The sequence below is a fragment of the Calidris pugnax genome, unplaced genomic scaffold, assembly GCF_001431845.1.
Source record: "Calidris pugnax isolate Ruff unplaced genomic scaffold, ASM143184v1 scaffold500, whole genome shotgun sequence".
NCBI lineage: Eukaryota > Metazoa > Chordata > Aves > Charadriiformes > Scolopacidae > Calidris > Calidris pugnax.
Window position 1 is genome coordinate 5788 of NW_015091233.1, and position 12153 is coordinate 17940.

Consider the following 12153-nt stretch of genomic DNA (forward strand, 5'->3'; position numbering starts at 1 on the left):
TTGCCAGTGGCCACGGGGCTCGTTACTCCCAGGTCTCTTCCCACACAGGAATTCACTTTAAAGACGTGGGATCAAGGTCACTCCAGGAATTCTGTCTCCCTCCATCTCAGCTCACTTTCAAATCCTCAATCCCACAGCAGAGCCCCAGAGGTGACCCCCCAACTCCTCACACACTCCAAACCACAAAGATTTGGGATTCTACGACAGCGGCAGAGGCATCAATTCAGTAATTATTAATAAGTAACAACTCTTCTTTGTTCTTTACAGTATTTATTGTACATGCAAACGTATGGGAGAAATGCCAATCTCCCTGCTGGAACCTTCTTTTCCTAAATCAGGTACAAATTACTTCCAGGTAAAGCACGTGTGAGCGTTACGCTTCCAGCGAGGGAGCAGCATCACGCAGCGGTTGCCTTCTCTTTGTAAGTTGCCATCATCTTTTTGATCTCAGCAATTGCTTTGCCGGGGTTCAAGCCCTAAAAAGAAGAAGTTATAGTCAGCTTTTCTGGAAATCCCAGAATGCTATGGGGTTGGAAGGGACCTCTGGAGGTCACCCAGTCCAACCCCCGGCCAGAGCAGGTCTCACAGGAACGTGTCCAGGGGGAGTTTGAATGTCTCCAGAGAAGGAGACTCCACCACCTCTCTGGGCAGCCTCTGCCAGGGCTCTGCCACCCTCACAGCAAACAAGTTCCTCCTCATGTTCAGGTGGAACTTCTTATGGTCAAGTTTGTGCCCATTTCCTCTTGTCCTGTCCCTGGGCACCACTGGAAAAAGCCTGGCCCCATCCTCCTGACACCCACCCTGGAAGGATTTAGAGGTGTTGATCAGATCCCCCCTCAGCCTTCTCTTCTCCAGACTGAACAGACCCAAGTCCCTCAGCCTTTCCTCAGCACAGAGATGCTCCAGGCCCCTCAGCATCTTTGTAGCCTCTGCTGTCCCCTCTCCAGCAGTTCCCTGTCCTTCTGGAACTGGGCAGCCCAGAACTGGTCCCAGTGCTCCAGATGGGGCCTCCCCAGGGCAGAGCAGAGGGGCAGGATGACCTCCCTCCACCTGCTGCTCACACTCTTCCTCATGCCCCCCAGGATGCCATTGGCTTCTTGGCCACCAGGGCCCACTGCTGGCTCATGGGCATCCTGTTGGCCACCAGGACTCCCAGGTCCTTCTGCTCTCCAGCAGGTCACCCCCCATCAGCACATCAGAGCATTCTCCCTGCATTGCCCCCATTGAAATCACTGTAAACTCACAAATACGCTGCTACTCATAAAAAAAGCTGGCAGAGGACAACCTTTTTTTCCTAAAATCCTAATATTTCAAATACTGGGAGGTTACAGAGTACGGAGGGACACATCTGAAGAGCATTTTGGTATAATATATGGAATAATAACTCTGGGTTAAGGTGTTGCTGAGGCAGGTTTGCTGTGTGCCTGCCTTCATTTACAAGGGAATAGAGCCACGGCGCTGGGAGCTCAACCTCCTCAACCCGGAGGCTGAACCAGCAGCACTTCCCAGGGCTGGGAGGAAAAACCTTCATTTGATTTTGGAGGACTGGTTTTAATCAGCAACGCGAGGATCAAAGAGAAGAACGAGTGGCTGAGGGGTAGGAAGTTTTAAAGCTCAAGCAGGACCAAATTCAACATTTTTTTCTGGGTGTTATTTAATAAAGCTCAAGCAGGACCAAATTCAACACTTTTCTGGAGGCAGGAAACTCCTCTACAAAAGCTCGATAGTGACAGTACAAGAGATGTGGCTGTTTCTTTTGCCCTTGTCTGAAATAAAAAAATAAAAGCTGGGTATTGGAGGACACCAAGTCACAAGACGGAAATGCTCCTGACACAAAAGCCAGCTCAGCTTTCCAAAAAGAAGGTTTTTTCGACAATATGGACACATGTCATGTTGCAAAGGCCCTTAAATCCTGCAGAGCAGCCGCTCTGACCAAACCAAGCATGTCTAATCTCCAAATGAGGGGTGGGGGGGATGAGGAGTGCCCTGTGGTATCGTGATTTACAGCCGCAGCATCACGGGACGGAGAAGGAAAAGGAAATTCCCCCAGCACCCAGCTCGCCACGTGCTTTCAGAGCTGATGGAGACAAGAGCCAGGATTAGAGCACGTGAGTGGCTACGTGCTATTAACCATAAAGGTGTCTCAAAATCAAGGGACCAAGCCTCAGTGTGCTATTTCCCTGTATTCCTCCGTACAGCCAGCTCTTCGAGTCGAACCTTTTCACCTCCAGCTGAACTACGCTTGACACCGGATCACGAGGCAGCTCTCTATACAAAGAGTGAATTATCTGTAGCCAGTGAATCACTTCAGTAAAATAAAACCACAAAACTTCAGCGTGAGGCGCTCCTGACCCACACCTGTCAGCCCCACATCTCCAGGAACTTGTTTTCCCCCACATCCGCGATCCGCTCAAAGATTTGCCTTCACCTTCCTTCACAGCTCAAGAAGAATTTCTCCAGAAAAGGCTGGTCAGAAAACAGCAGAGCTGGCAAGAAAGCAAAACCTGATAATCCACCCAACCACAGGCACAAGGTCACTGTGAGGTGAGGAAGAGGGGGCACAATGATTTGGGAAAGCTTGTTTGGTTCTCAAAAGAAGTATCAGAGAGAACAGAGCGTCTGGGAAATGCCCTGAGAGGACATCAGCATAAAACACATCCTCCAAAAAAACCTTCTAGTCTTAGAATCACAGAATGGTTTGGGTTGGAAGGGACCTTAAAGCCCACCCAGTGCCATCCCCTGCCCTGGGCAGGGACACCTCCCACCACACCAGGTCCCTCCAAGCCCCCTCCAACCTGGCCTTGAACCCCTCCAGGGATGGGGCAGCCACAGCTTCTCTGGCCAACCTGGGCCAGGCTCTCACCACCCTCACACCAAACAAGTTCTGCCCCACATCTCAGCTCCATCTCCCCTCTTTCAGTGTCAAACCCTTCCCCCTCGTCCTATGGCTCCCCTCCCTGATCCAGAGTCCCTCCCCAGCTTTCCTGAAGCCCCTTGAGGGACTGGAAGGGGCTCTAAGGTCTCCCCAGTCTTCTAGAAGCTGTGGTTTTCTCCATTACCCCAGTGGCACAATACAGCAGGGAGAGCTGCTACTGTTGGGAGTTTAAGAGTATTTTTCACAAGGCTGACACTGCTGATAGCACCACACAACACACACCTCCCTGTGCCATTTCTGGCACTGTCCCTCACACCACCTTGCCCTATTGTCACCTTCCTAAACCTTGGCACCAGGTTCTCCAAGTCCCAGCCTCGCTCAGGCGGAAGAGACATTCCTGTGACACGTAAGGCCCAACTTTGTCACCTCCTCTCTTGTACAGTCACTATCACAAGCACGACTGCTGGCAACTCACCCCGTTTCAAAAAGCTGAACGAGCCAAGGCAAGTTTGAGGAAAAGAAAAGCCTAAGTGGGGTTTTTTTTTCCCCCTGGTTCCAAAGGCGGCGCTGTCCCGGTTTGAGGTAAAACCGGATCAATTGTGTGGTCTGTAACTTTGCATTTTAGTTAGGCTTTTTCTAACTCTCTGAAATTAACGGCATATTGTGGAGAAAACTGTTCCTTCTCAGAGTGATAAGACCAATGTTTGTGCTACATGCCAGGGAATGGTGTGCAGAGAGGCCCTTGCTTATACTTATTGCTGTAACAACCAAGGGCAGCCAATTTTCGTTATTTGCCCCTTAGAGGGTCGGAAACGGAAAAAATGTAGAGGGGTCACATCTGTGGGGAGGAACGGACAGGACAGGTGACCCAAACCTGACCAACAGGGGTATTCCATCCCATCTGCCCCATGCTCAGTATAAAAACTGAGGGATCAAAGGGTCAACTCTCTTCCTGCAATGGCCGACGTCCAAAGAGGACCCTGTCTGTTCACCTGCCTTTGATCCCAACCCATGTGTTCCTGACTCCAGAGCTGGAATCCTGCTCCTGTCCATCACCGAGTCCAGTCTGGGACTTCCCCAGTGCCTGCTGGTGACGGGACTGTCATCCTGGGAGCTTGATACGGTTTTGTATATGTGTTGTAGCTATTTCATTATTTTCTTCTCTTTTATTATAATATTATTTTTGATTAAAGTAGTTTAGTTAATTCTAAACTTTTCAATCTCCTTATCTCTTCCTCTCCTCTTTTGGGGGGTGGGGGGGGGGAGGGCCATCTGTTGGTTCGGTTGCGGTGATTTTGGCTGAAACCACGACAGGTGCTCAGAAACACGCCAGTAACCCCCGGAGGGACAAACACAGGATGCACCACGTACCTTGGGGCAAGTCCTTGTGCAATTCATGATAGTGTGACAACGGTAGAGAGAGAAGGGGTCCTGAAGCTGTGCCAGGCGTTCCTCTGTGTAGTCATCCCTGGAGTCGATCATCCAGCGATAGGCCTGAAAAGCAGCCGCACGTGACGCGCCCGACGCTTGCTCAAGGTGTTGGCACCGGCGCGAGACGGTACGAGCAACACCTAACTCAGGAATTTTTGGGCCAGGATCTGGACTACGTTAAGGCCATCTGGTTTTAGGTGGGGGAGCCCCTCGTGACAAAGGGGATGGGGGTCCTTACCTGCATCAGGACAGCGGGACCCAGGTACTTGTCCCCGTTCCACCAGTAACTGGGGCAGCTGGTGCTGCAGCAGGCGCAGAGGATGCACTCGTAGAGTCCGTCCTGCAGAGAGGGAGGGGGTTGGAAACCACATTTAAACCACTCCAGAAACCCATGACAAAGCCTTTTTTTTTTTTCCCCTGAAGAAGGGATTTACACGAGTGCCTCCATCACCACCTTCCCCCTTTTCTTCCCCAACAGAGCGGCCCCAAAAACTTCACGCTGAAGAAGTGCTGCCAGAAGAAAGCAATCCCTACACGCCCATCCTCCCAACTCAATCACTATGATAAACTAGGTTTTTTTGGTGACAAAATGGAGAAAAAGCAGGTCCTCCCAACTTGATCACTATGATAAACTAGTTTTTTTGGTGACAAAATGGAGAAAAAGCACTAAAATAAAGAAAAATGTAGAAATTGCTTGACATTACTGCCTTCTCTCCTTCCAGCCTGTCCCAGTAAGTGGCTGAGGAGAGGAAGAGATACGTAACTAATTAACAAGTCAAGGCCGCGTTAGAGAAGAGAAGGAAGAACAAAGTCTGCCCAACAGGCTGGGGAGAAGCCCTCAGAGCTTAATGTGTGCTTTGAGGGGATCCCCAAGCACTTGCAGAACAGGAATGGTGTGAGGTTTTAGCCTTTTTAATCATTTTTAGAGAGATGAGGGCATTTTTATTTCAGGCACTGGAGAAAAGAAAGGTAGATCTACATGGAAGCGCCACGGGGCAGAAGACAGGAGAGTAGAGGATCTCCCAAGTCTCCTTGTAGCTCAATCAACCACCCAGGCTGAGAGACAAAGTCCAGTCTGGCTCAATTTATGTATCTGAAAGTCATTTTGGGACAAAGGTCTCATTAAATTTACTTTAGAAAGATACCTGATGCCAGAGCTCCTGAGACCTTAACAAGACTACTCGTTAGTTTTTTGGGAAGACCTGCCAAAGCTGGGTTACCTTCTCGCCCTAAATTTGTCTTATTTCTAATTGTAACACTTCAAATGACTCATGACTTAAAGAAAAAGGTGGGAGTTTTTCATTTGACGCTGTATCCAAGTTTCTCCTGCACACAGGCCGTTCTCAAAGCTAGAAAAACTTCAGCAATGTGACAAAAAAAGCAAGTTTATTAGTTTTGAGAAAGACTTAGGCATCTCTTGTAGCTGCTTTTAAGTTTGCCTATTTCTACTTGAATTAAAAAGTGATTTCAAGGATGCTGCTGTATGAAAACCATGAAAAGGGAGGGTCCCTTTAGTCCTTACACATGGATGAGATAACATTATGAAGTGGTACAGGAGAAGGAACCATGGCCCTTGGAGAGGGATCCTTTCAGACTAAAACTCTGCAGTTATTAAGGTGTCACAGTCGCCTGGTGAGCTTGTGATCGGGCTGTTCACATGAAATTAGCTTTTAAAGATCACTGCAGAGAATTAGGCTGCAGCTCACAAGTTTTCACTGAATCCCCTTGAAACAGCCTCTCTCTTTGATCTTCACATTCACCTCCCTCTTACCACTTGCCAAAATCCAGGCTGCCTGCCCACTTTGCGCCCCCTCAGTGACAGCAATGACCCACAGCCTGGGCTTCGATCCATGAAATGAGTGATGGATCCACCCAGACAGGTCAGAGGCCAAAGAAATTGCCAATTTAAAGATACTGCAGCAGCCATGGAAGTGCAGAAGGACTTAGCTTCACTATAAACTTTAAAGAGTTATTACCTCCCAGCTGCTCAAACGGTTCCTCACTATTCTGCTTTACACAGAAACTTCAGACCAACACATTATGTCCCCAGAAACAACACCGTGCTCAAGGCAGAAATGCAGACTCATGCTAACACATCGTGCTCGTGTGTGCACATCCAAAAAAAATAGAGTTTAGCTTTTTGTTTTTAGGGTTGTAAAACCCAGCAGGCAGCAACAGGAGAGCGTTGCTCAGCACGCCAGCCGGCACTGAGCCTGACAGCCCGCACGCCAGCATAAACTGCAGCTCCTTATCTCCACTGGAACATCACAAGCCTCTAACCTTCACCATGTTTTCACAAACACACGTGGTTTCGCAGGGCAGACAGTGAGATCTGCATCCCCATCGCTGCATTTCATTAGCAAACATTTCCCCCAGCAATGCAGGCGTGCCATGACGCTGCACGTCTCGGGTTGAGCAACACAGGACTAACTTTTCTTCTGGTGCTGGGGAAAACTGCACTTTTAGAAGACTCTGGTTTCTGAATTTGTGAAAACCTTTCATTCATAGCCAGCTCTGGAATCTGGGATTCAAGCTCTTGGTGTTTTTGAGCTCGCCAGGTGCAGGGATGAGTAGGAGCAAGACTCAGGCACTTGACCCAAGCTGCCAACAAGGTTATTTCATACCATGAACGGCACATTCAATATAAATTAGAAAAAGTTTGCTGTGTAGTTTCTTTCTCCCCTGATTGCTGCCATCCTGAGAAATCCTTGCCCCGGTGCTGGAGCCCTGAGCCCTTCCCTTCCTCCCGAAGCCCCAGCGCTCACAGGCTCCCCCATGGGCTGTCCCTGCTGGGAGGGCACAGCTTCTGCTGGGGAATGGGCTGGGGATGGTCCTTATCTATTTTATGTTGGTACCAGGATTAATACTGGTTCTTTGGTATTATTGCACCAGGACTAATACTAGTTCTTTAGTATTATTGTTAATTATTTAGTCTTATCCTATTAAATCTATTTATATTTCAACCCCTCGTGTTCCCTTGCTTTCCCCGACTCCCCCTCCCAGGTGGGGAGGGGTCATCAGGTGAAAGAATAATTGTCTAAATGACAATAAATCGTTATGGGTTTTCTCCAACACTGCATTTCAGGGAGCAGATTCCACTCAGGAATTAGAAGCTATTGTGTGTTAACGTTTAACCCTGGTCTTATCTGAAAAGGATGCCAATGGTAGAAAAGAAGCAGTAACCAGTTTCTGACGGTCTTCTATGGACTGCAGGTACTGCTCCTTGCCCTGTTTTGACTCGTCCTTCTTCTTCAGGTAAGGCTCGATGGATTTGTACTGTGCGTAGAAGTTACTCAAGTCCTAGGAGTCAAAAGGCAAAGAGGTCACATTCGGTGAGGTGAACTGATGCATGAGAGACTGAACATCTGCTACCACTCCAACAGAAGTCTGCGTTTTGGACCTCAACCGGCCACATTCCTCCAAATGAGGACAGATTTAGTCACTGCTGCGAAGCTCAGACCCACCCAAGCCAGAAAACACCAGCAGGAAAAACACGTGAATTGTCAGACCTGATCTTGGCACCTCACGACGTTATTCCTTCCACCCAACCCACACCCCACGCTGCCCCCGATGGTGTCACTCTTGGTCAGGAGGTGACAAGAGGCAGATACTCACCGGAACGAGGTCCTTCACCACATACATGTGGGGGAGAGGGTAGATTTTAGTGATCTTGTTGAGATCGGGGTCAATTCTTTTGATGCAGGCCAGCGTGTTCCCGCCAGCAATGTTCATAGCACAGGAGCCACAGATGCCTGAGCGGGAGAAAAAGAACAAAGTATTAGATATTTACCCTCATATCCTACTTGAGGAACATCCTCTTGGCCCCAAACATGCCCTCGGGTCGTCTTCAAGAAAAGTCTGTACGTGACAAGGAAAACGCCAGAAGTTGCCATTGGGCCAAACACGTTGCTATTTTAAATAAAGAACAAACACAGGAGTCACTTTTCATCAAAGCCTGAGCACATTCTCAGTGTTGGAACTTTCTTCCACAGGCAGAAGCGGCTTGGGACACTTCATCCCTTTCACACCATTCATTAAGTTTTTACGCTCTGCTTAGGGTGGGGAAACCCTTCAGCTTTGTTCCCAAGTTTGAAGCACAAGCTCGTCCTGATGCCAAGCACCTAATGCTAAGATCATAACGTGGGAACCAGGAGCATCTCCCATCAATCAGCCCTACAGTGACACTCTAAAAGCATCCCTGAAGGTCAGGAACATAAAACAAAAGTCTCTAAGACAGAAGCTTCTCTCTGCACCTTCTGTAGCAGGGCAGAGCGGTGCCATCAACGACATTCATTAACTCCCAAAGGTGAGGGGACAGACACTCTGCAGAACAAACAGCATATAAATAGCTTAACAAATGGCTTAAATGACACCACTAATGATGTCCCAGTAATAAAAGGATCAGATGTAGCCCAGAAAAGGCCAAGGTTTACAAGAAAAACCACTGTCATGGATACTGCTCAGGTCAGGAGCTCGGGTGTCCGATTCAGACCGATGCCTAAAAACATCACATTAGAAAGAAGACAAATGTCAAAAGGGCAGAACTCTTAATTTCAGAGGATTTGACACATATCAATTGCTATGAGTCAGAGAAATGCTCCTCACGCTGACCAGCCTGTCTGCCTCAGAGCCTGATGCCTTCCCCTCGCTGCCGGATAAAGTCTGGCACTCGAACAAGGTTATTCCTCCCACTCGAGAAATTTCCAGTATTTTCCAGTCAGCTGGAAAGGGAACCAGGGCTGGAGACACAGGCCCATGAGCATGCAAGAGGAATGTGTGATCAGGGCTTTTTCCCCCCCCCCCCCGGGGCCTCAAGTGGTAGAAAAGGGGCAAGATTGAACCAGCTCGGCTTGAAAATCTGTCTTCTGGTTCTCAAAAGAAAAGTATTCAGGGCAATTAATTCCAGCTGCTTGGGAAAAGTGTTGGGTATCTAAATATCAGACACTGGGAAAAAACCACACTGTATGGAATTCCTCCACCTGCTATGCAGATTCTACAGGAAATGGCTGCATTAAAGCAATGCTTTTCATTTAAATCCAAGTCAAAACATCTTTAGGCATCAATCGCACCTGAAATTCTCATCCTTGCAAACCCACCTAATTAAATCAAAAGTCAGGCCATAAAGGCATCCTCCCTTTCCGCGTTTCCACAACTATCATTTTAAGCTCAGCACCCCAACATTAACCCACGAATTAGGATATTTTTACAGGGAAAGTCACCCAGACAGGTTAAGTTTTAATGGAGTTAAACAGACAGGCTGATTTGTACCTGCAGGAGAACCAGCCAGTCGCTCTGACACGTCAAACCACCAGATGGCCTTTTCCTCAATCAATCATTTCCCTTAGTCAAAGGGCCAAAAAAAAAAAAAAAAAAAAAAGTAGTCAAAGGGCCAAAAAAAAAAAAACCAACAAAAAAGATTCCTGAAGCTATTCCTAGAAGTCCTAAGTACTCTCCCAGTTACACCCTTTCTTATTTCCACAGTAAAGCAGCCCCTACAATTCATTCCCATTCGCCTGCCCCCTCAATTGTGCTGTTGTAATCTCACTCGACGGATTTCCCCACGCGGTCTGTCACTGGAGGGCAGCAAGATGAACAAGATTAGGAGAGAAACAGGAAGGACTGGGGCAGTTTAAACATATTGCTCATAGCTCAACGTCGTGCTATTATGCACTCTGAATACAAGCTTTAACTTTACTACTCGATTTATTGAGGTTATTTCACATGCTGGAAGAGAAAAGTGGCAAGTTGTCATCTACCCAGAAGTTTTTTCGCAGTTACACATACACTGTCAGCAACAAACAAGGACAATCTTCAGTTTCTCAGGCTGGAGAATCCTCCTTACCTTCCCTACATGACCTGCGGAAGGTCAGAGTGGAGTCCAGCTCATTTTTGATCTTGATGAGAGCATCCAGCACCATAGGCCCACATCTGGAACAGAAAACAAAGTCAGCGAACGCATCTAACTCCCCCCCAACCTCAGTGCTTTGTCTCTGACACCCCAACTGAGCAGCACCTAGAAAGATTTTGAGCAGCTACAATTAAAAATACACTTTTTCTTTTTTTTCACCCAGGCAACAAGATAGAAATCTCTTGATTGACAGCACAACCCAACTGCCTCATAACACTGCAGGGTCGCAGGGGGAGAGAAACCCTATATTTTGCTGATTTCGTGACAATTTGGCACAGCTGGCTGAGAAAGCACAACTGAAAACAGAGCACCTTGTACCAGTTCTCTCTTTTTGGGTCAGGTTTTAACAAGTCTGCCTGTCCTCATTAGTCACAAGAGGCAGCGCTGCACACAAAAACAAACAGTCTTGGACAACTTATGTAATTTTATATACGGCAGACAAGGCAACACCCAGAAATTATGAACTGGTGCAAGTTACACAAAAATTTTGAGTTCTTCGTCATGCCCTTCTTAAGTAGGGAGCTGAGTGGCTTCGTATCTGTAGCTTTCAGAAAGAGCTGGAGGTGAATTCCTCTGGGAAGAGCGCAGCAGCCACTGGAGTTCAAGGAAATCAAGGCACACGTGAAGGTTTCTGCACCAGAGGGAAGCCTGCACCCCTCCACAGAATCATGGAAAAGAGCTTTCTCTGTGAGAGATGCAACAAAGTGTTACTAGGAGTAACTACAAAAACCATGAGAAGTGTCAATAAAGCTTCCACCTTGTCTCCCAGCTACACCTAAGTTTCCTTTTGGATCATACCCCCAAATTTACCATATAAATAAGGCTTATTAGAGCCACAAACTCATTCAAGTCTTCAACACAACTCAGGGACGCGGGTAGAACCTCACAGAGGTCACAAAATAAAGTAACCATTTTATTGCTGACATCTGTTGAGACAGACACTCAGGATCCAGTTTTATTTGCCACACACAGGTGAGGGAGGAGAATCTAATCCCTCGTGATTTGCTTGATCAGAGAATAACACTGATCTCACCCGTGCTGAGGACAAGGCGCTCCGTAACACAGCTGAGGTATCTCCTTCCTGAGGCACTCCAAGATTTTAACGGTCCCTGAAGCTTAATGAGGCTGCTGACACCTTCAGCTGTCACAGCTCAAGTGCTCCTCAACCACCCCCTGTTATCACTCGTCAAGATAACCTCGGCATGCAAGCAGCTTGGCAGCAAAGCTTCTCCTTAATGGGGCAATACTCACTTATTCAAATCCACTTCATACGTCTGCATGCGGGGCTTGTCCCCGGGCTTATCGGGATCCCATCTGTAGATGGCAAACTTCTTGAGCCGGGGCGCTGCCGCCGCCGCTGTCTGCGCTCCCCGACACAGCTGGATTCAAACAACAGGAAGACAGCCCTTAGGTCCCTTCGGGTGGCTTTTAGTTGAGCAACAAAACGACTTGAGGCCACGTGTTTGGGGTGAGAGCTGCAGGACCCATCGCTGCTTTGTATTTGGGCATTTCCAGTGCTGTTGGGAAATCCTCCCGAGGATTTGCCGGAGCAGCACATCCCGGCCCAAGCAACCACATCTGTCCTGGGGCTCCCTCCTCCTCAAGGCAGAGGAGATAATCCTAAAACTAAAGGGCAACCCACAGGTGCTCTTGTGGTGCCTGCAGACACTCCTTCCTCCACCGCCCTTAAGATTCTCCCTGCCCCAAAACTACCCTCAGAAGCCCCCTGTCCCATTTCTACTCCAGTATTTCACCTCCTCCCATTATTCCCCCAGCGGTTTCTTCCCCTTCCAGGCCCCCTGTCCCTACTCAGTTTTCTCCAAATTGCCCCACATCCCTATTCCTCCTGTTCCCACATCTCTTCCCGACCCTTTTCTGGATCTCCTGCAACCCCCTCAGTCTCTTGTCAACTTCTACCTCTTCCTAAACCCATCCCAGA

The 12153-nt window shown here is 48.2% G+C and overlaps 1 protein-coding gene across 1 annotated transcript in view; it reads right to left on the bottom strand.

Moving 5' to 3' along the window:
* Nucleotides 1–253: 253 nt before the first annotated feature.
* Nucleotides 254–12153, bottom strand: part of SDHB (succinate dehydrogenase complex subunit B, iron sulfur (Ip)) — a 12504-nt gene continuing 604 nt past the window's right edge. Inside the window, exons 2-8 of the mRNA XM_014959889.1 lie at nt 11466–11593; nt 10149–10234; nt 7922–8058; nt 7490–7606; nt 4545–4646; nt 4247–4369; nt 254–476 (exon numbers count right to left, since the gene is read on the bottom strand). Of these exons, the coding sequence (XP_014815375.1) occupies nt 399–476; nt 4247–4369; nt 4545–4646; nt 7490–7606; nt 7922–8058; nt 10149–10234; nt 11466–11593 (771 nt within the window). The 3' untranslated portion in view covers nt 254–398. The remainder of the gene's footprint in view (nt 477–4246; nt 4370–4544; nt 4647–7489; nt 7607–7921; nt 8059–10148; nt 10235–11465; nt 11594–12153) is intronic.